At 36.8% G+C, this 24,812-nt stretch overlaps 1 protein-coding gene across 6 annotated transcripts in view; it reads left to right on the top strand.

The window, feature by feature from the left end:
- The window catches only part of COL14A1 (collagen type XIV alpha 1 chain), a 251,503-nt gene that overhangs the window by 57,517 nt on the left and 169,174 nt on the right, over positions 1-24,812 (top strand). For all 6 annotated transcript variants that reach the window (XM_082674497.1, XM_082674499.1, XM_082674500.1 and 3 more), the window contains exons 6-9: positions 13,697-13,852; positions 14,774-14,893; positions 16,433-16,597; positions 19,256-19,417. In XM_082674497.1, coding sequence (XP_082530623.1) covers positions 13,697-13,852; positions 14,774-14,893; positions 16,433-16,597; positions 19,256-19,417 — 603 coding nt within the window. The remainder of the gene's footprint in view (positions 1-13,696; positions 13,853-14,773; positions 14,894-16,432; positions 16,598-19,255; positions 19,418-24,812) is intronic.

Below are 24,812 nucleotides of genomic sequence, written 5' to 3'. Positions count from 1 at the left end.
ATGGTATATCTCTCAATGTGTTTGTATTGTCTTTAATTTCTTTCATCAGTGTCTTATAGTTTTCTGCATACAGGTCTTTTGTCTCCTTAGGTAGGTTTATTCCTAGATATTTCATTCTTTGTGTTGCAGTGGTAAATGGGAATGTTTCCTTAATTTCTCTTTCAGATTTTTCATCATTAGTGTATAGGAATGCAAGAGATTTCTGTGCATTACTTTTGTATCCTGCTACTCTACCAAATTCATTGATTAGCTCTAGTAGTTTTCTGGTAGCATTATTAGGATACTTTATGTAGAGTATCATGTCATCTGCAAACAGTGACAGCTTTACTTCTTCTTTTCCAATTTGGATTCCTTTTATTTCTTTTTCTTCTCTGATTGCTGAGGCTAAAACTTCCAAGACTATGTTGAATAATAGTGGTGAGAGTGGGCAACCTTGTCTTGTTCCTGATCTTAGTGGAAATGGTTTCAGTTTTTCACCATTGAGAAAAATGTTGTTTGTCATATATGGCCTGTATTATGTTGTTGTAACTTCCCTCTATGCCCACTTTCTGGAGGGTTTTTATCATAAATGGGTGTTGAATTTTGTTGAAAGCTTTTACTGCGTCTATTGAGATGATCATATTGTTTTTCTCCTTCAATTTGTTAATATAGTTTATCACATTGACTGATTTGTGTATATTGAAGAAACCTTTCATTCCTGGGGTAAACCCCACTTGATCATGGTGTATGGTCCTTTTAATGTGCTGTTGGATTCTGTTTGCAAGTATTTTGTTGAGGATTTTTGCAGCTATGTCATCAGTGATATTGGCCTATAGTTTTCTTTTTTTGTGACAACTTTGTCTGGTTTTGGTATCAAGGTGATGGTGGCCTCATAGAATGAGTTAGGGAGTGTTCCTCCCTCTGCTATATTTTGGAAGAGATTGGGAAGGATAGGTTTTAGGTCTTCTCTAAATGTTTGATAGAATTCGCCTGTGAAGCCATCTGGTCCTGGGCTTTTGTTTGTTGGAAGATTTTTAATCACAGTTTCAATTTCAGTGCTTGTGATTGGTCTGTTTATATTTGCTGTTTCTTCCTGGTTCAGTCTTGAAAGCTTGTGCTTTTGTAAGAATTTGTCCATTTCTTCCAGGTTGTCCATTTTATTGGCATAGATTTGCTTGTAGAAATCTCTCATGATCCTTTGTATTTCTATGTCAGTTGTTACTTCTCCTTTTTCATTTGTAATTCTGTTGATTTGAGTCTTTTCCTTTTTTTTCTTGATGAATCTGGCTAATGGTTTATCAATTTTGTTTATCTTCTCAAAGAACCTGATTTTAGTTTTATTGATCTTTGCTATCATTTCCTTCATTTCTTTTTCCTTTATTTCTGATCTGATATTTATGTTTTCTTTCCTTCTGCTAACTTTGGGGGTTTTTTGTTCTTCTTTCTCTAATTGCTTTAGGTGTACGGTTAGGTTGTTATTTGAGATGTTTCTTGTTACTTGAGGTAGGATTGTATTGCTATAAACTTCCCTCTTAGAACTGCTTTTGCTGCATCCCATAGGTTTTGGGTCGTCGTGTTTTTATTGTCATTTTGTTTCTAGGTATTTTTTGATTTCTTCTTTGATTTCTTCAGTGATCTCTTGGTTATTTAGTAGTGTATTGTTTAGCCTCCATGTGTTTGTATTTTGTACAGATTTTTTCCTGTAATTAATATCTAGTCTCATAGCATTGTGCTTGGAAAAGATACTTGATATGATTTCAATTTTCTTAAATTTACCACGGCTTGATTTGCAACTCAAGATATGATCTATCCTGGAGAATGTTCCATGAGCACTTGAGAAGAAAGTGTATTCTGTTGTTTTTGGATGGAATGTCCTATAAATATCAGTTAAGTCCATCTTGTTTAATATGTCATTTAAAGCTTATGTTTCCTTATTTATATTCATTTTGGATGATCGGTCCATTGGTGAAAGTGGGGTGTTAAAGTCCCCTAGTATTGTGTTGCTGTCAATTTCCCCTTTTATGGCTGTTAGCATTTGCCTTATGTATTGAGGTACTCCTATGTTGGGTGCATAAATATTTACAATTGTTATATCTTCTTTGATTGATCCCTTGATCATTATGTAGTGTCCTTCTTTGTCTCTTCTAATAGTCTTATTTTAAACTCTATTTTGTCTGATATGAGAATTGCTACTCCAGCATTCTTTTGATTGCCATTTGCATGGAATATCTTTTTCCATCCCCTCACTTTCAGTCTGTATGTGTCCCTAGGTCAGAAGTGGGTCTCTTGTAGACAGCATACATATATGTCTTGTTTTTGTAACCATTCAGCCAGTCTGTGTCTTTTGTTTGGAACATTTAATCCATTTACATTTAAGGTAGTTATTGATATGTATGTTCCTATTACCATTTTCTTAATTGTTTTGGGTTTGCTATTATAGGTTTTTTCCTTCTCTTGTGTTTCCTGCCTATAGGAGTTCCTTTAGCATTTGTTGTATTGTTGGTTTGGTGGTGCTGAATTCTCTTAGCTTTTCCTTGTCTGTAGAGGTTTTAATTTCTCTGTTGAATCTGAATGAGATCCTTGCTGGGTAGAGTCATAGTAGTTGTAGGTTTTTCCCTTTCATCACTTTAAATATCTCCTGCCACTCCCTTCTGGCTTGCTGAGTTTCTGCTGAGAAATTAGCTGTTAACCTTATGGGGATTCCCTTTTATGTTATTTGTTGCTTTTCCCTTGCTGCTTTTAATATTCTTTCTTTGTATTTAAGTTTTCATAGTTTGGTTAATATGTGTCTTGGTGTGTTTCTCCTTGGATTTATCCTGTATGGGAATCTCTGAGCTTCCTGAACTTGACTGACTCTTTCCTTACTCATATTAGGGAAGTCTTCAAATAGTTATTTTCTCAGTCCCTTTTTTTTTCTCTTCTTCTTCTGTGTCCCCTATAATTCGAATGTTGGTGCATTTAATGTTGTCCCAGAGGTTTTCATTCATTTTTCTTTACTCTGCTCTGTGGTAGTTATTTCCACTATTTTATCTTCAAGGTCACTTATCCATTCTTCTGCTTCAATTATTGTGCTGTTGATTCCTTCTAGAGAATTTTTAATTTCATTTATTATGTCGTTCATCATTATTTATTTGCTCTTTACTTCTTCTAGGACCTTGTTAAGTGTTTCTTGTATGTTCTCCATTCTATTTCCAAGATTTTGGCTCATCTTTACTCTCATTACTCAGAATTCTTTTTCAGGTAGACTCCCTATTTCCTCTTCATTTGTTTGGTCTGGTGGGTTTTCATCTTGCTGCTTAATCTGCTTTGTTTTTCTCTGTGTTCTCATTTTGCTTAATGTTCTGTGTTTGGGGTCTCCTTTTCACAGACTGCAAGTTCATAGTTCTCGTTGTTTTTGGTGTCTGCCCCCAGTGGCTAAGGTTGGTTCAGTGGGTTGTGTAGGCTTCCTGGTGGAGGGGACTGGTGCCTGTGTTCTGGTGGATGAGGCTGGATCTTGTGTTTCTGGTGGGCAGGACTGTGTTCAGTGGTGTGTTTTGGGGTGTCTGTGAACTTATTAAGATTTTAGGCAACCTCTCTGCCAATGAGTGTTGTTGTATTCCTGTCTTGTTAGCTGTTTGGCGTGGGTTGTCCAGCACTGTAGCTTGCTGGTCATTGAGTGGAGCTGGGTCTTAGCATTGAGGTTGAGATCTGTGGGAGAGTTTTCACCATTTGATATTACAACGGGCCGGGAAGTCTCTGGTGGTCCAATGTCCTGAACTCAGCTCTCCCACCTTCGAGCCTCAGGCCTGACCCCTGGCAGAGCATCAAGACCCTGTCATCCACACGGCTCAGAATTAACAGGAGGAAAAAAAAAATAGCTAAAGTTATTAAAATAAAATAAAGTTAATTAAAATAAAGTTATTAAAATAAAATATATGTTATTAAAAATAAAATAACTAAAAATTAATTTAAATAAAAGAAAGAAAGAAAGAAGAGAGCAACCAAAGCAATAAACAAATCCACCAATGCTAAATGCTAAAAACTGTACTACAAAAAACAACAGAAAGGAAAATAACAAATGGACAGACAGAATCCTAGGTCACATGGTAAAAGCAAAGGTGTACAGACAAAATCACACAAAGAAACATACACATACACACTCACAAAAGTGAAAAAGGAAAATATATGTATATATATGTAAAAAAATAGCAAGAGAGCCACCAAATCAATAAACAAATCTACCAATGATAGTAAACTCTAAATACTAAACTAAGACCAACATAAAACCAGGAGCAAATTAGATGCAGACATCAAACTCCAAGTCTACAGTTGCTCCCAAAGTCCACCTCCTCAATTTGGGATGATCCATTGTCTATTCAGGTATTCCACAGATGCAGGGGACATCAAGTTGATTGTGGAGATTTAATCTGCTGCTCCTGAGTCTGCTGGGAGAAGTTTCCCTTTCTCTTCTTTGTTCACACAGCTCCTGGGGTTCAGCTTTGGATTTTGCCCCGCCTCTGTGTGTAGGTTGCTGAGAGCGTCTGTTCCCCGCTCAGACAGGACGGGGTTAAAGGAGCAGCTGATTAGGGTGCTCTGGCTCCCTCAGGCTGTGGTACATGTCCTCATTTTCTAAAGAGCTTGTAATATATCTTTCTGTTAAGTCAGATATTTTACAGCTATGAGCACTGTTTATAGATGTTGGCAGAGGCTGTTTCCAGTAGCAATGCTTGGGCTCATCTGATTGATACCTTCCTTCTTGTCTAAGAATTTTTTATTAAACATCTTGTTTCTATACTTGCAGGGCTGACGTATCAAATAAAGCAGGTGTTTCAGCCTGAGAAACTTCAAAATATCAGGTTCTGTTTGTTATTGATGAATTGGAGTAACAGGGATGATTGAGTTATTGCATGTTTTCAGAAAATCACCATGAACAACTAAAGTAAACATAAAGCCAAATCACATAATATTATATACAGAGCTGAGAATACATGTGAATGTAATATACCAGCTCCTGAATAAGCTTTGTGTCTAAATAGAGGCAAAATAGCCTCTCTTGGGTCAGCATGAACTTATGAAAGTTAGGAAATAATAACCAGGTGATTGTACAAATAAAATTTTAGGACAAACTTTCTCTACAAGTATTTTAAAAGGACTATATTTTCAAAGGAAATAAAACCTGTTTTCGGTATCTGGCGTTGTGATAGGTAGAGTATGGAGAGGCAAGATAGGAAGAAATGGTGGGGGGCAGAGAGGATAAAAATTGAGTCAAAGGTCTCAGAGTTGAGAATGTTGTTGGGGGAAAGAAAAGTAATTGTACTGGAATGAAGTGAGAAATCAATATGGACAGGTGAAGTGGAGTTGAATTATGGAGAGCTTTGAAGAACCCAATGAGTAGTTCAGGCTCAATTTGGTAGGTGGGGGAGGGAAGAAATAATCTTAAAATTTGGAGTCGGAAGGTAACTTTGAGATCCATGTAGTTGGACCAGTTGAGAGGTTGAGGCTCTTCAGCCACATCCTCAAATGTTGACGAGCATCTGCGTTCATCGACAGAGCTCTCACTATTTCTCAAGGCAGCGGTCTCTGGAAATCTTGACTGTTCGAAAGTTCTTTCTTGGGTTGAGTTGAAATCTGTCTCCTTGTGGGCATACAGAGCACTCCTAATCCCCCTTCTGTATGACAGCCCTTTAAATATTTGAAGACAGCTGTCATGTCTTCTCCCAGTCTCTTAGTTTATGAGCAGAGGAGAAATGTAATGAATGTCATGTTTACAGGATTGTCAGTTACTTTTAAGATGCAGAGCTCTGAGTGACAGAAGAAATGTTCCTTTGACTATGGTTCAGGGGTTGGGCTTCATGTGCCTCCAAGTTGTCATGGTGTTATTCACCCCAAGATATAAGACAAGTATGTCTTTGATTTCATGCTTTCTTTAATGACAAGGCTTAGCAATCTTTCCTTTTTTCCTCCCTCCCTTCCTTCCTTTCTTTATTCCCTCCCTCCTTCTTCCTTCCTTCCCTTTCTTTCTCTCCCTCCCTCCCTCTCCTTCTTTCCCCATCCTTTCTTCCCTTCCTTTCTCGCTTCCTTCCTTTCAAATACTTTTCTTCTCTTCTGTCATAGGAGTTGAATAGCACAATAGCTAAATGGTTCAGGCTTTGGAGTCAGTCCTGGATTTGAATTCCAGCTTTTCTGCCTGCTTAGTGTGTCATGATGGGCAAGTTATTAATCCTATAAGGTAGGTGTCTTTTTCGCTCCATTGAAAAAGAAAGGTTCTAGTTACTTAACCTTTCTTTTTCAATGGAGTGAAAAGGACACCTGTCTTACAGGATTAATATCAGGCTTAAATGGAAAAGACATATGCAAAGCATCTGATGAAAGCAGTCACTAAATGGGAGATCTTTTTATTATTAAAAAAAAGGAAGCAATGAAAAGTATCTGCTGCAGTCAATAAATAAATAACTATATGTGTTAGGGTTCTCCAGAGAAGCAGAACCAATAGGATATATATAAATATAGAAAAAGATTTATTATAAGGAATTGGCTCACATGATTATGGGGGCTAAGAAGTCCCAAGACCTGCAGTCAGCAAGCTGGAGACCCAGGAGGGCCGATGGGGTAAGTTCCCATCTGAGAACTGGCCGGCTCGAGACACAAGAAGAGCCAGTGTGTCAGTTTTGAGTCCGATGTTCCAATCAAGGCAGTCAGGCAGGAGCAGTTCCCTTTTTGTTCTATTCGGGTCTTCAATCAATTGAATGAGGACTAACTACATTAGAGAAGGCAATCTGCTTTCCTCAGTCTGTGGATTCCTATGTTCATCTCATCCAGAAACACCCTCCCAAACAAAGAATAATATTTGATCAAATGTCCACGAACCCCATGGACCAATCAAGTTGACATATAAAATTAAGCATCACACTATATAGTATATTTCTAGGAAGTAAGAAGCTCTACAAAGAAAAATAAAACAGAATAAGGGAAGAGGGTGATGGGGAGTGCTGGGTAGGATAGTCGTCTGTCAGGGATGCTTTAAAATGTACGTCTCCAGCAAGACTGGGCTAAATGGACACTAAGCACCCTCTGATTAATGTCGACTCTGAACACGACTGAAATGAACCCCCTGCTCCCCTTCCTTTTTCAAAAATAAATAAATAATTGATTTATTTTTGGCTGAGTTGGGTCTTTGTTACTGCGCGTGGGCTTTCTCTAGTTTCAAAGAGTGGGGGCTACTCTTTGTTTGCGGTGTGGTGGCTCCATGTTGTGGAGCACGGGCTCTAGGCGTTTCAGTAGTTGTGGCATACGGGCTCAGTAGTTGTGGCTCGCGGGCTCTAGAGTGCAGGCTCAGTAGTTGTGGCTCACGGGCTTAGTTGCTCCACAGCATGTGGGATCTTCCCAGACTGGGGCTCAAACCCGTGTCCCCTGCATTGGCAGGCGGATTCTTAACCATGTGCCACCAGGGATGCCCTCCCCTTCTGATAGATGGACAGCTTGTAACATTAATATGACAGATATCTTGTGGCCACCCATGTTGCATTATGGGTGAGGATGCCTTCTATGGTGCTAGTAGCATGGTATGATGGAAGAGGCAACCAAACCTTTACAAGACCTGGTGCCCAGTCCTGGCTCTGCCTGAACTGTTCACTTGTCTCTCTGAACCTCAATTTCATTTTCTGAAAATTGAGGACAATCGTGGCTCCCCACAAGAATGTTGTAAGAATCAGAATATGTCAATGTATTGAAAAATCCTTTTAGAACCACTGAGCTCTTTGCAAATGTAAAATGATGTTAACTCTTAAAAAACGAAAACTCTCCTGGGATGTGGCTGAAGCCAATCTTGGAAGCAAGCTCTTAGTTTGGAAACTTGAACTCAACCTTACCAGAGACTTAAGTGAGAAATTGTTCTGTGACCACAGTTTTCCTTCAGATGTCGTGGTTAATGAGTGGCCTAGCTGGATGTTTTGCTAGTGGCACTGAGAAAAATAATTCAGAACCACTAAATGTATCAGACCAGTTGTGGTGAAAATGATCATGAGATTTTCTGAGTGCGTATTAAGATAATGTGAGTAAAAATATTATGTGCTCCCCTTTCATTTAGCTTTGCCTCTGGCATTGGGAAAATATCAAGGAAGACAGGCAAACCTGATACAATCTCCCTGATCCCTAAATAACCGTAATCCACTTTTCCAGTGTGGTAGGGTGGCAGGGCAAGAGGAGAGACCACATTTAATTGAGCCAGCATGGTTCATTTTTCTAGTGCCCTGCTGTAGGTATGAATTATGTGAAAAGAGGAATTCTTTTTTAACAAGTCAATGAACTTTATATTTATTGATGTACTATGTGCCGAGATCTCAGCCAAAGGGAATAAAAACATAAGACACAAATCCCTCACTTCTCAAAGAGTTCTGTCTAGTCAGGGAGATAGAAATGGAAACAAATTATAATAGCCCAGTGTTCTGAGTACAATAAACCATGTACAAATGCAGAGACAGTAAAGAGGAACAGGTAATGAATCCCATCTGAGGACTGTTGGAAGAGCTTCTTGGAGTTGGTGGAGTGTAACCTGGGCTTTGAAGGATGAATAGGAGTTTACCTGGCAGAAAAAGGCTGCTTCTGTCAATTTTCCCTTTTCTATTTTAATTAACTAAGTTGGTGAATACCCTTCTCCATAAATACATTGTAAATATTTCTATATTAACTAATTACATCTTTAATTTGAATGCCATTAGAACAAAAGGAATACTATGATATAAAAAGAAGACTTTAAATGGTAATTTCATACAATTCAAACTAAAGTAGCACCTCCAAAGGCCCCCCACACCACTACTCTTTATATTACTGTGTTTATTTCTATAAAGCTCTTTTAAAAGTCTGAAATTATGTTTTGTTAGTCTGTTTCCTCTCACTAAGAATTTAAGCTTCTGGAAGGTAGGAACTTAATTGTATTCTTGGTTGCCCAGAAGAGTGCTTGGGATATAGTAAATATTAAATAAACACATTTTTAATAAGTAAATTTCATACAGGAAATTAGTTAATATGAAATTAATATACATAGGTTTAGTGTAGACTGATTTATCCTGATTCAGATTCCTTGAATTAACTTGTATTTTCAACATAAAATTTCCTCATGATGTCAGTAACACAGTAAAATTGGTGTAAAACTATAGTAAAAGGGACACTTGTCATGTGGGCTACTTAAGTGCTAAGTGCATACATTTGGGAGGGAAAAAACTTATCTAGACAGTGATGCTTGCAAATGGCACATACTACCTGTGGACACAGCAGGGGCAAGTGCTGGGGGGACACTGCCTCATATTAGAGACTTTTCCCCCTGCTTTCTAAATTGATGTAATGTAGGGACCTGATTGAAGTCAGTATATCCTGTGGTTAAGAGCATAGATTTTGGAGATGTATTACCTGCGTTCAGATCAAAGCTTTGCCTCTTCACTGGGTGGCACTCTGGGCAAATCACACAGCCCATGTGTATCATTTTTTTTGGCTGCAAATGGGACTGATAATGATACCTGTCTTATAGAGCTGTTATGAGGACTAAGTCAGTAGGTAAGTGTAGAGGGCACAATGTTTAATCTAACGATGTACATAACTTTCAGATATCCTTATCTTTTACCTACAGTTGGTGTACTACATAATGGGAATTGTTCCTTCTGATTCAATCTGTGACATTCAGAGTGTTGTTTTCATTTGTGATGTAGCCCATGTATTGGGTGCTTTCCTTCAATTGTGGTCAGCTGCCTAGCTTGTTTTTTTTCCTTTTTTTTAGTACTACCTGTATTTTCAGAATTGCATTTTACATAAAGTTCACGTTAAGCCAAGAGCTGAATTAAAATACAGTTCAGGAATTCATTTCCTCTGCTCCTTTGGTTTAACTTTAAATACGATATTGACGGCAAAAAGAATTTATTTCATTTAAAATAATTAATTGGACTAATTTCAGTTTTTGGCTACTATGAATCAAATTGTTATGAACATTTGTGTACAGTTTTTTGTCTGAATGTAAGTTTTCACTTCTCTGGAATAAGTGTCCAAGAGTGTAATAGCTGGATTGTATGGTAATTTTTTGTATACTTTTTAAGGAAACTGCCAGACTGTTTTCAGAGTGGTTGTACCATTTTATATTCCCATGAGCAAAGTGTGAGTGATACCATTTCTATACATACATACCAGCATTTGTTATCACTGTGTTCTATTTTAGCCATTTTGATAGATGTGTACAGTGAAATCTCATTATGCTTTTAATTTGCATTTTCCTGAGGGTTAATGATGTTGAATATCTTTTCATGTGCTTATTTGCCATCTGTATACCTTCTATGGTGAAATATTTGTTCAGGTTTTACCCATTTTCTAATTGGATTGTTTGGTTTTATTTACTTGTGAGTTTTGAGAGTTCTTTATGTAACCTAGATACTAATCCTTTGCTGAGTGTGTGGTTTGCAAATACTTTCTCCCAGTCTATAGCTTGTCTTTTCATCTTCTTCGTATGAGCTTTCACATAGCAAAAGTATTTTATTTTGATGAAATACAGTTTATCAAACTTTCTTTTTATGTGTTTGTACTTTTGGTGTCGACTCCAAGAACTCTTCTTCTAGACCTACACTCCAAAGATTTTCTTCTACTTTTTTCCTAAAAGTTTTATAATTTTACTTTTTACATTTAAGTTGATGATCCACTTTGAATTAATTTTGGTATAAAATATAGGGTTTAGGTAAAGTTTCTTTCTTTCTTTCTTTCTTTCTTTCTTTCTTTCTTTCTTTCTTTCTTTCTTTCTTTCTTTCTTTCTTTCTTTCTTCCTTCCTCCCTCCCTCCCTCCCTCCCTCCCTCCCTCCCTCCCTCCCTCCCCCTCCCTCCCTCCCTTCCCTTCCTTCCCTTCCTCCCTTCCCTCCCTCCCTCCCTCCCTCCCTTCCCTCCCCTCCCTCCCTTCCCTCCCTCCCTCCCTCCCTCCCTTTCTTTCTTTCTTTCTTTCTTTCATGGATATCCAGTTGCTCTCACACCATCTGTTGAAGTATTTTTGAACATTTGTCTAAAATCATATTTAGATATAAAATCATATAGTTGAGTATATTTGTATGGGTCTATTTTGGCTTTTCTATCCTTTTTCATTGATGGGTGTATCTAACCCTCTGAAATACCCATTACTTATGTACAGTAAGTAGCGTGAATACCCAGTAAAATGATTCCTTCCATGTTGTTTTTCTTTGTCATGACTTTTTAAAAAACTATTATGGGGTCTATGCCTTCCCATATAAATTTTAGAATAAGCTTGTCTATGTCTTAGGAAAACCTTTCTGGGATTTTGATAGGAATTGCATTAAACCTATAGATCAATTTGGGGATAATTGACATTTCTACTATGTTTAGTATTCCTGTCCATGAATATGGTAGCCTTCTCCACTGATTTATGTCTTCTTTGACTTCTATCAGTAATGTAATTTGCAGCACACAGATCTTGCACATGTTTTAAGTATATACCTAAATATTTCATTATCTTTAGAGTAATCATAAATGCTATTAAATTTATTTTTTTCCAGTTGAATGAGTACAATTGTACCTCATTATGGTCTTGATTTTTTTATTATTGTGATCACCAATGTAGTTAAACATTCTCTTCATTCATTTATTAACCATATTATTTATTTCCTATTCTCTGAAGTATCTATTCATGGTTTTTTATATATTTATATATTCTTGATGCTGATCCTTTTTCAGTTTTTTATATTGTACATGTCTTCTTCCAATCATAACTTATCTTTTTATTTTATTTAAGGTGTCTTTTGATGAACAACTTTAAAAAAATTAATATCACTAAATTTATCAGTATTCTAATTTCTATTCAATTAATTTTCTATCTTACTTTGGAGATACCTAGAATTTTTATCTCCAAGTCAAAATGACTTGAATGAGCTAAGTTAACAGACTATTTTTATTGGAAACAATTTTAAAATGGAAAATACCAGTTTTCATAGCCCTCTTCTAAGTAAGCAAAGAGAAACTGCTCCCTTTCTAAGACCCTGTCTGCAGTGTATCCAAACAATTAAAAAAATTTAAATTAAAAAGTGAAATAATATCCCCAATAGTTTTGGAAGAAAAAGAAAACTACTTTTCATTTCAGGTAAATTTCCCCATAAAAATTGAGAGAAATAGATTCTTAAAGCTTCTTAAGACTTTAATTTTCCCTGATTATTTCCAAAGCACAAACTAATTTCTACCCCATGACTTCTTGCATTGTTCTGTTTTAGAACTTTTTAGTGTGGTACAGAGGGCTGACTCCTAAGTTAGTGGTGGCTTTGTATTTGGTCATTAAAGAAGGGAGATTTGGTGCCCAAAAATGTAATATATAAACTTTGGATTGAGCTGTATTGTTTAGCTTACATAATGAGTATCTGAGTATTTCCTTGGCAAATACACTTTTTCCCCATCTGGTAAAAGGATCTAGGTATTCCATGAATGTGAAAAAAACCAAGATCCAAGATCGTTTTAACTAAATGTGGCCAGCAGGTACAGAGATATATATTAAACTGAGATATATATTAAACATAGTAGTTCAACTATTTCCCCCACAGGAAAAAATATATTCAATTTATTTATGAACACTTCTTTATTTTGCTTTTCACTACATAAATTATATTTTAAATTCTGTTTTATTGTCATTTTAATGTTAGAAAGCAAAGTAAGGATTTGCTGGGCATTTCAAGAAGTTGACATGGACACATATACACACACAATATTCCTGATCTCCAGTCCTAATATGAAAATTCAGCAAAGTTAAGCCATCCTTTGGGAAGCACAAACTGCAGTAAAAAGCACTGCTGGTAAAGATGCTGACAATACTGTGACATTTTTAAGGATTCTTAAACCCATTAAGAATATTCTAGTATTCTGGCTCTGTGTGAATGTAAGTGGTGGTTTTCACCTCATCCAGCACAGACCTACCCCCTTTATTGCAAAGACAGCTGTTTGCCCTTCACATCTTGCCCGCAATCACTGTGGGCTAGGACTTTCCCTGAGGGCAAAGCTTAAGGTAGTGCCGCTCCAGCCACCAGGCATCCTTTTCTAGATGCTTATTCTGAAACTTAATTTAAAATATCAATTACTTAAATGACTTTTAGGGATAAAATCTTACTGTCACATAGACCCAATTGTAAAAAGATTTGAATTGGGGGAAATTCTTGGGCTCTTTTCCAATTTTCTTCTTCCACAAACCCTTCCTATTTTAGCAAAGGTCTGTGTACCTTTCTTAGATTAAACGCATGGCCCTGCCTTTTCCCTGAATTCAGGAAGCCCATGTTTTCTTCTCTTGTGACTGACTTCCTCTAGCATAGACTTATCAGAATGGGAGAGCCGCCTCTCTGCTTCCTATCTTCCCATCCCTGTTGACTCTCCTACATGGGTGTTGCTAAGACCTTTCCTGGAAAGAAGCTACAGACTAAAACCCAAAACTGGATGCTTTTGCACAGACACTACTTTTTAAACAATGCAGAAGCCTTGAGTTGCCAAGATGGTGTGAACCTGCTAGTGTTTTGCTATTTCCAGAACATTGACTCTGCTGCCAGCCGTTACCACACTTTTTTTCCTGGTAAAAATGCATTTAAAAGAATGGTTATAAAAATATGGTTGCTTTAATGGAAACTTTATTGTATTCTTAGCACCAAATTATCTGAAAGACTTAAAATAAACTCACTCTTTTAAAAGTTCCAACAGTAACACAGATACTTTTTTGGTCTGTACTTTGCAGAAGTGAAATTTTTCTGTCAAACTCCAGCTGTTGCTGATATTATAATTCTGGTTGATGGCTCATGGAGTATTGGAAGATTCAACTTCAGACTGGTTCGGTCTTTTTTGGAAAACCTGGTTACAGCATTCGACGTGGGCTCTGAGAAGACACGAATTGGTACATCTTCTACCGTTAACAGCAGTCTGCTGCCAGTGTAAAACCACCAGGAAGCTTCTTAAGAAATTTCAAAGATTCTTTACCAAATGGTTTTCAGAATTACAGGTTTAACAATAGTGATATTCCCAAAAGGGCAAGTTTGCATCAATAAATATTTATTTCTACTAATTTTTGCTAATGACAGTGTCACTCAATTAATTATTGAAGACATTTCAATTTTCTGGAAAGCCAAAATCTTCTCTGCCTAAAAGTAATAATAATTTTAAAGTTGTCATTTGTTTAAGAATTTATCAGGTAAAAGTTTTCTTTTTATTTAAACAAAATACAGCTGAATCCAGTGAAAGATTTAACAATTGGGAAATGTTTTATAGTACAAGATAATATTTGCCAAATTAATTCTAGCTGAGATAAAAAGCAAAATAAAAGGTGTAAATCAATGAGCAACATATCCATTTTATTATATAAAGTCTCCTAGTTTCCCTTTTAAATAGCCATAAAGAAAACTCATTCCTTTGGGAAAAAAACCAAAAAGAAACACTATAATGTGTACAGAAGTCAAAATATAATGTTGTCCACATGAAGCTGGTATAATGTTATATACCAATGTTACCTCAATAAAAAAAATTAAATAAATCTAGACCTTTTATCTACAAACATGATCAGACTTTAAAAAAAAAAGCTAAGTACCTGACTGGGTGCTCACTTCTAGATGGCTAGAAAATATATACATTCCTTCAGCTCCCAGCTATGTTGAAAATTCCTTAAATTGATGTCAACAACTCATTTTGAAAGTACATAGTGAGGCAGAGAAAAAAATGTTGCAAAGATTAGGCCCTTCGTCATTCTAGTTTCTTGAATGGTCCACTAGATCTTTGAGTAACCCTTCATTTCTGGGTGGGCTTTCTCATCTTCCTTTTCCAGGTCTTGCACAGTATAGCGGCGACCCCAGAATAGAATGGCACTTGAATGCTTTCAACACAAAAGATGAGGTGATCGAAGCTGTCCGAAATCTACCATACAAGGGAGGAAATACACTAACAGGTATGTTTTTGTCTAGTCCACATTTTGAGCAACATATCTTGCTGAACAATAGTTTGATTACTTCGTTTTGCCACTTTGCGCGTCTTAGCATAGTATTTTTAAACCAAACTAGCATATAAAGTTCTTAGATGGCTCTTTTCTCAAACCTAGCATTAAGAGTTAAAACCTAGACATCTCATCCCTTTTGCTATATGAATATAATGTCCCAGGAAGGGCTTGGTTGAACTAGAAGAGAACCGAGCAGTCCCTGACACTGACAGGCTTTGGTAGCTGTCTTCACCTTTGTCAGTTCATTTTTCTTCCTCTTCACCTGTTTTTCCTCCAGTCATGCTGTCAATTAAATAAAAAAAAATTTCTACCAATTTTCAAGGAAGATATTTTCTTTACCCTTATTCTGCAATCGGTAGTTATCATGGAAATATTTAAGGAGCTTTGGCTCACCGATATTTTTGATAAATTAGTACAATTGGCCCTTAGCATCTGCAGATTCGACCAACCAGGGATCAGAAATATTTGGAAAAAAATTCCAGAAATTTCCCAAAAGCAAAACTTAAATTTGTCGCATGCTGGTAACTATTTACAGGCAATTTACATTGTATTAGGTATTATAAGTAATCTAGGGATGACTTAAAGTATCCGGGAGGATGCACGTTTGTTGTATGCAAATACTACTCCATTTTATATGGGGGACATGAGTATCCATGGATTTGGGTGTCACAGGGGGTCCTAGAACCAATCGCCCTGTGTATACCAAGGAACAACTGTAATGTAAGAATATTTAGATTACAATTATCCATGACCCAACCACAAAGAGTTATCACAGGTTTTAACCCTAATACATGCTATTTCCCTCTGTGGGACCACAATGTGGATGCTCGGTTTAAATAATAGAGATGCTGTCATTGAATTTTAAGTAAACCACTGAAATCCTGATAATTGCTTTGCCAATTGGAGGTTTAATCTAACAAGTTTTTTGTTAATACAACAAAACTTTATTAAGCACAAATCCTATAACAATATTTGGTATTTATTTTTTCTGGGTGAAAAGTGTCACACTCAAAAGGCAGGAGTTCAACTATCGTTTTAGATCTGCCCCTTCTACCGCTATAAAACAGAGAAAGAGAATTTGTGGGGTTTTTTAGATCATCAGGAACAAAATTGAAAATGTAGTGATGATATTTGGGACATTTGCTTCTGTGTGGGTATTCTTGCTTCATCCTTAATTATAAAGGTTTAGATTTTCTGGTACACAGGTCTGTCAATATACATTTGATATGAATTCGGTGTTCTTTATGAATGTTAGTTTCAGAAATGATGCACTATTCAGCTATTTTTTATTACCTCTGTTTTGGTGGATTTTAGTTTTTCATCGGATCTGTCAAAGAATAGTTTATTGTAAAAATGAAGATGAAAGTGCACATCTAATAAAAACTCTTTTAACGTTCTAAGTTACTCATCTTGTGGTTACATTTGCAGAATTGGAAGGCTTTTTATTAGAGATGGTTGGTTTGTGTTTATTTTTTTTTTGTTTTCTCCTAGGTCTTGCTTTGAACTACGTCTTTGAAAACAGCTTTAAACCAGAAGCGGGAGCGAGGACTGGAGTGTCCAAAATTGGCATTTTAATCACAGATGGAAAATCCCAAGATGATATCATTCCACCATCCAGAAACCTTCGTGAATCTGGTGTAGAACTGTTTGCCATAGGTATTTGTTAATTATGGTCCTGTTTCAACAATGGACACACACATGACCACTTAAAACTATATATGATGCAAAGTACGCTCCACTGAAAGCCAGGAGACCTGAACACTTTCAAGTCGTTTTTTTTTTTTATTGGAGTATAGTTGATTTACAATGTTGTGTTAGTTTCTGCTGTACAGCAAAGTGAATCAGTTATACATGTACATATATCCACTCTTTTTTAGATTCTTTTCCCATATAGGTCATTACAGAGTATTGAGTAGAGTTCCCTGTGCTACACAGTAGGTCCTTATTAAATACCTATATTATAGATAGTAGTGTGTATATGTCAATCCCAATCTCCCAATTTATCCCTTCGCCTCTCCCCTGCCTTTTTCCCCCTTAGCTCTAGTCATAGCCAGTCATTTGATCTGAGCCCAACTTCCTTACATTAAAAATGGAAGTGATGGAACTGATGGATCTTATGGTGTGAGGATCTCTAGACGAGATACCACACACAAAATGTTGTGAAAAGCATAAAGTGCAAAGGTTAGGTACATATTTGTTACCATTTAATTAGTCAAGACTTTTCTCTTTAGTATCACTTTATAGCTATCTCTTCTCTGATAGTGTAGAGGGAAACCAATTTATCATTTTCAAGGAATTAAGGTCTTGTAGTTAAGAAAGCAAAAAATTATAGATATGCAGTATTATTTATTTGAAAATAACCCTTTATAAGGTATTGGTTTGTGGGAAGAATATGTATGACACACACTCAGAATAACTGCAAAATATTTAGTTGATGCAATTTTGCTCTTGATTAAATTATTTACATTTTCTTTGGTGATAGGAAAGCCTTCTATTTAGTAGAGACTGACCAAAAAAAAAAAAAAAAAAATAGAGACAATTCCTCTGACTCATTGCTAGATTTGTTACTCAAAATGTGGTTTATAGAATGTTTCATTCGAGAAGTATTTGCTTCTTTGCTGGGTGGCAGGCATTTTGGTGGGTGCTGGAGCATAAATATGAACAAGGCAAAATCCTTACAAAACAAATTCCATCCAAGTCATGATTACCATTTCCTCACTTTTCCGTGCTCTTTACAACAGACTGTTTTGTTTGGAAAGGTGAGAGAGAAAGAGAGATTTGGGGTTTATCTTCTCTAGAATATTCTTAAATGATCCAAACTTGTTGGTTTTAACTAAATGCCATGAAAAGTATTATTGACATTAAGCTCATTGCTTCAGCATGCACTGTTATTTTGCTATTGTGGACACAGATCCAGCTATGCATTTTAAAAGTTATTGTAGAGGTCTGTCAGACAAGGAACATTAGAGAGATTGATTTAATTTTTAATTTTTATTTTTCTATCCTTTTGTTCAACAAAGAAAATCCCTGCAGAAGACTTATGCTATTAAGGGATTAATTTATGTGTTTACTCTCCATTCTGTGGTCTCGTTAATGATGAATGGATGAGTTTAAGTGAACTCATTCAGATGTGATTTGGACTTTTTCTCTGGGAATTACCTGAAAATCAGTAGTATTTATTATTTTATAACCCCCTAAAGCAAATAGTTCAGAAACAACCGATGCTTTGTTACTCAATCTGTTGAGGTTGGCAGATAAATTAAATGGCACAGCTGGGCACCTAAGAAGTAATTAATGTTGCCCCAGGTAATCTCTCTTCCTTGCTTCCGTAGTACCCCTTTTTAACATCCTTAGATAATTGCAATGACTGGGATTTTTAAAGAAATGCTCCTTGTTTACTGAAGCCTGGGGAAGAGAAATCTACCTTTACACCCATGAAACCGAATCCTATGCCTCCCTTTTTCTGTTTCTAATTTCACTGGTAAATATTGACTCATTTTAATGTGTAATCTTCTGAGAGGCAGCTTGAGATAGTAGTTAAGAGCATATGACTTTGGATCTAGACTGCCTGGGTGAAACCCCAGCTGTATACTTACTGGTTGTGCTTCCTTGAGCAAGTGAATCACCCTCTCTGTGCATCAGCTTAGTCATCTGTAGAATGGGAGAAACAGTAATGCCAAACTCATAGGATTGGTTGTGAAGATTAAATGTGTTAATATATAGAAAACATTGAAGTGCTTGGGGCATAGTAAGCACACTCTAACTGTTAGTATCCATGGCTAAGATAGACTAGAAAATTCCAAGAGGGCCAAGGATTTTCTGTCTCAATTTAAGTAAACTAATTTTATAAAAATTTAAACCTGAAGTGCGGATAGTGTTGAGTACTGGTTTAATTACTATTGCTTCTGCAATATTTATGAAAGACAGAAGTTAGTTTCATCAATACATCTTCCTTTAAGATGTACTGAACAAAATTAAGACTTAATCATTTAAAAATGATTTTGAGGGAATTCCCCGGTGGTCCAGTGGTTAGGACAAGCCCTTCCACTGCAGGGAGTACAGGTTCAATCCTTGGTTGGGGAACTAAGATCCCGCATGCCGAGCGGTGAGGCCAAAAAATCATAAAAATTCAAAACTAAAATAAAAATGACTTTGAAAGTGAATTTAAAAAACAATCTGACATGAGATGTGCCTCTTTAAAGTCCAGGTGCTTTGGTTGCGGTGGAGACTGATGGGTGCAGGTCGGGGTCACTGCAGTTGCTTTTTCAAATGGGGCATGACCGTCATGACCCTCCCTGTTGTCCTCAATGCCAGGGGTGAAAAACGCGGATGAGAATGAATTGCAGGAGATCGCCTCTGAACCAGACAACACTCATGTGTACAACGTCGCCGAATTTGACCTGATGCACACAGTTGTGGAGAGTCTGACGAGGACTGTCTGCTCCAGGGTGGAAGAACAGGACAGGGAGATCAAAGGTACAATGAATGACAGAGCAGAGTTACTCTGCTCATATGGGTATTACTCTGTGCAAAAATCTATCATGGATTATGAAAATTCTTATGATTTTTCACATCGACTTACTAAACAGTCCTTTGTGCTCTCAAGACAGGGATCATCAGAGTAGAAAAGGGAGTATATTGGTAGGTTCCATGGGCTTGTGAGAGGGATACTTTAAATTACTAGATAATATCTCCATGGTGTTGCATTTAGACCATCATGTTTGTTTTTTAATTAAATGTTGGATTTTGAGATCATTGAGCATTCACATGAATTTGTAAGAAATAATGTAGAAAGAGATCATGTATATTTTACCTGTTTCCCTCAATGGTAACATATTACAAAACTACAGTACGATATCACAGTCAGGAAAGTGATGTTCATACAGACAAGATACAGAACATTCACGTCACCATGAGGACCATTTCTGTTATCCTTCTATAGCCACATTCCTTCCCGCCTCCAACATCTTCCTAACCCCTGGCAACCACTAATCTATTCTCCATCTCAAAATACTTTTAATTTTGGAAATGTTATATAAATGGAATTATAAAGTATGTATATGAGGACTGGCTTTTTTCACTCAGGGTTCTTCCCTGGAGATTCATCAAAGTAGTTGCATGTATCAGTAGCTCTTTCCTTTTTATTGCTGCGTTGTATTCCATGGTATGGATGTACCACACTTTGTTTAACAATTCACACATCGATAAACATCTGCGTTCTTTCCACTTTTTGGCTGTTACCAAAAAGGCTGCTATGAACGTTCATGTATAGGTTCTTCTGTGAACATAAGTTTTCATTTCTCTGGGATAATGCCCAGGAGTGCAACTGCTTCATCATATTGTAATTGCATGTGTGGCTTAGTTTTAATTAAGAGGCTGCCAAACAATTTTCCAGGGTGGCTGTCGCATTCTACATTCCCACCAGCAATATATAAGTGAACCAGTTTCTATGCATTGTCACTAACATTTGTTGTTACTGTATTTTATTTTGGTCATTCTGATAGGTGTGGAGTGCTATCTCATTGTGGTATTAATTTTCATTTTCCTGATAGCTAATGAAGTTGAACACCTTTTCACATGCTTATTTGTATTTGTATATCCTCTTTGATGAAACATCTGTTCATATCTTTTGCCTGTTTTCTTTTTTTATTTATTTTTATTTTTATTTTATTTATTTATTTATTTTAACATCTTTATTGGAGTATAATTGCTTTACCATGGTGTGTTAGTTTATGCTTTATAACAAAGTGAATCAGCTATACATATACATATATCCCCATATCTCCTCCCTCTTGCGTCTCCCTCCCTCCCACCCTATCCCACCCCTCTAGGTGGTCACAAAGCACCGAGCTGATCTCCCTGTGCTATGCAGTTGCTTCCCACTAGCTATCTATTTTACATTTGGTAGTGTATATATGTCCATGTCACTCTCTCACTTCGTCCCAGCTTACCTCTCCACCTCCCCATGTCCTCAAGTCCATTCTCTACGTCAGCATCTTTATTCCTGTCCTACTCCTAGGTTCTTCAGAACCTTTTTGGCTTTTTTTTAGATTCCATATATATGTGTTAGCATACAGTATTTGTTTTTCTCTTTCTGACTTACTTCACTCTGTATGACAGACTCTAGTTCCAACCACCTCACTACAAATAACTCAATTTCACTTCTTTTTAACGCTGAGTAATACTCCATTGTATATATGTGCCACATCTTCTTTATCCATTCATCTGTCAATGGACACTTACATTGCTTCCATGTCCTGGCTATTGTAAATAGTGCTTCAATGAACAAGGTGGTACGTGACTCTTTTTGAATTATGGTTTTCTCAGGGTATATGCCCAGTACTAGGATTACTGGGTCATATGGTAGTTCTATTTTTACTTTTTTGAGGACCCTCCATACTGTTCTCCATAGTGGCTGTATCAATTCACATTCCCACCAACAGTGCAAGAGGTTTCCCTTTTCCCTTTTCTCCACACCATCCTGTCTCCATCTTTCTCCACACCATCTTCCCTTTTCTCCACACCATCCTGTTTATGGTTTCCTTTGCTATGCAAAAGCTTTCAAGTTTCATCAGGTCCCATTTGTATATTTTTGTTTTTATTTCCATTACTCTAGGACGTGGGTCAAAAAGGATCTTGCTGTGATTTATGTCATAGAGTGTTCTGCCTATGTTTTCCTCTAAGAGGTTTATAGTGTCTGGCCTTACATTTAGGTCTTTAATCCATTTTGAGTTTATTTCTGTGTATGGTGTTAGGGAGTGTTCTAATTTCACTGTTTAGAAATTAATTTAGCTGTCCAGTTTTCCCAGCACCACTTATTGAAGAGGCTGTCTTTTCTCCATTGTATATTCTTGCCTCCTTTATCAAAGATAAGGTGACCACATGCACATCGGTTTATCTCTGGGCTTTCTATCCTTTTCCATAAATCTATATTTCTGTTTGTACCTAGTACCATACTGTCTTGATTACTGTAGCTTTGTCATTGATTACTGTAGCTTTGTAGTATAGTCTGAAGTCAGGGAGCCTGATTCCTTCAGCTCTGTTTTTCTTTCTCAAGATTGTTTTGGATATTCGGGGTCTTTTGTGTTTCCGTACAAATTGTGAAATTTATTGTTCTAGTACTGTGAAAAATGCCATTGGTGGTTTGGTAGGGATTGCATGGAATCTGTAGATTGCTTTGGGTAGTATAGTCATTTTCACAATGTTGATCCTTCCAATCCAAGAACATGATATATCTCTCCATGTGTTTGTATTGTCTTTAATTTCTTTCATCAGTGTCTTATAGTTTACGCATACAGGTCTTTTGTCTCCTTAGGTAGGTTTATTCCTCTGTATTCTATTCTTTGTGTTGCAGTGGTAAATGGGAGTGTTTCCTTAATTTCTCTTTCAGATTTTTCATTATTAGTGTATAGGAATGCAAGAGATTTCTGTGCATTACTTTTGTATCCTGCTACTTTACCAAATTCATTGATTAGCTCTAGTAGTTTTCTGGTGCATCTTTAGGATTCTCTATGTATAGTATCACGTCATCTGCAAACAGTGAGTTTTACTTCTTCATTTTCAATTTGTATTCCTTTTATTTCTTTTTCTTCTCTGATTGCTTTGATTAAAACTTCCAAAACTATGTTGAATAATAGTGGTGAGGGTGGGCAACCTTTTCTTGCTCCTGATCTTAGTGTAAATGGTTTCAGTTTTTCACCATTGAGAACGATGTTGGCTATAGGCTTGTCATATATGGCCTTTATTATGTTGAGGTAAGTTCCCTCTCTGCCTACTTTCTGGAGGGTTTTTATCATAAATGGGTGTTGAATTTTGTCTAAAGCTTTTTCTGCATCTATTGAGATTATCATATGGTTTTTATCCTTCAGTTTGTTAATATGGTGTATCACATTGATTGATTTGCGTATATTGAAGAATCCTTGCATTCCTGGGGTACACCCCGCTTAATCATGGTGTGATCCTTTTAATGTGCTGTTGGGTTCTGTTTGCTAGTATTTTGTTGAGGATTTTTGCATCCGTGTTCATCAGTGATATTGGCCTGTAGTTTTCCTTTTTTTTGTCGCATCTTTGTCTGCTTTCGGTATCAGGGTGATGGTGGCCTTGTAGAATGAGTTTGGGAGTGTTCCTCCCTCTGCTATATTTTGGAAGAGTTTGAGTAGGATAGGTGTTAGCTCTTCTCTAAATGTTTTATAGAATTCGCCTGTGAAGCCATCTGGTCCTGGGCTTTTGTTTGTTGGAAGAATTTTAACCACAGTCTCAATTTCAGTGCTTGTGATTGGTCTGTTTATATTTGCTATTTCTTCCTTTTTCAGTCTCGTCAGGTTGTGCTTTCCTAAGAATTTGCCCATTTCTCCCAGGTTGTCCATATTATTGGCATATAGTTGCTTGTAGTAATCTCTCATGGTCCTTTGTATTTCTGCAGTGTCAGTTGTTACTTCTCCTTTTTCATTTGTAATTCTATTGATTTGAGTCTTCTCCCTTTTTTCTTTCTTTTTTTGTTTTTTTTTTTGCGGTATGCGGGCCTCTCACTGTTGTGGCCTCTCCCGTTGCGGAGCACAGGCTCCGGACGCGCAGGCACAGCGGCCATGGCTCACGGGCCCAGCCGCTCCGCGGCATGTGGGATCTTCCCGGACCGGGGCACGAACCCGTGTTCCCCGCACCGGCAGGCGGACTCTCCACCACTGCGCCACCAGGGAAGCCCTCCCTTTTTTCTTGATGAATCTAGCTATGGTTTATCAATTTTGTTTATCTTCTCAAAGAACCAGCTTTTAGTTTTATTGATCTTTGCTATCATTTCCTTCATTTGTTTTTCCTTTATTTCTGATCTGATCTTTATGATTTCTTTCCTTCTAACTTTGAGGGTTTTTGTTCTTCTTTCTATAATTGCTTTAGGTATAAGGTTAGGTTGTTTATTTGAGATGTTTCTTGTTTCTTGAGGTAGGATTGTGTTGCTATAAACTTCCCTTTTAGAACCGCTTTTGCTGCATGCCTTAGGTTTGGGGTAGTCATGTTTTCATTATCATTTGTCTCTAGGTATTTTTTGATTTATTCTTTGATTTGTTCAGTGGTCTCTTGGTTATTCAGTAGTTATTCAGTAGTTATTCAGTGGTTATTATTGTTTAGCCTGCATGTGTTTGTATTTTTTACAGATTTTTTCCCTGTAATTGATATCTAATCTCATAGCGCTGTGGTCAGAAAAGATACTTGATATGATTTCAATTTTCTTAAATTTACCAAGGCTTGATTTGTGCCCCAAGGTATGATCTATCCTGGAGAATGTTCCATGAGCACTTGAGAAGAAATTGTATTCTGTTGCTTTTGAGTGGAATAACCTATAAATATCAATTAAGTTCATCTTGTTTAATGTATCATTTAAAGCTTGAGTTTCCTTATTTATTTTCATTTTGGGTGAGCTGTCCATTGGTGAAAGTGGGGTGTTAATGTCCCCTACTATGATTGTGTTCTGTTAGTCTCCCCTTTTATGGCTGTTAACATTTGCCTTGTGTATTGAGGTGCTCCTATGTTGGGTGCATATATATTTACAATTGTTTTATCTTCTTCCTCGATTGATCCCTTGATCATTATTTAGTGTCCTCCTTTGTCTCTTGTAATAGTTTTTATTTTAAAGTCTATTTTGTCTGATATGAGAATTGCTACTCCAGCTTTCTTTTGATCTATTTGCATGGAATATCTTTTTCCATCCCCTCACTTTCAGTCTGTATGTGTCCCTAGGTCTGAAGTGGGTCTCTTGTAGACAGCATATATATAGGTCTTGTTTTTGTATCCATTCAGCCAGTCTATGTCTTTTGGTTGGAGCATTTAATCCAATTACATTTAAGGTAGTTATCGATATGTATGTCCCTAATAACAT

This window comes from Grampus griseus, assembly GCF_964374135.1.
Source record: "Grampus griseus genome assembly, chromosome: 17".
Taxonomy (NCBI): domain Eukaryota; kingdom Metazoa; phylum Chordata; class Mammalia; order Artiodactyla; family Delphinidae; genus Grampus; species Grampus griseus.
The sequence above is the reverse complement of the archived record's forward strand: the minus strand, read 5'-3'. Positions and strand labels throughout refer to the sequence as shown.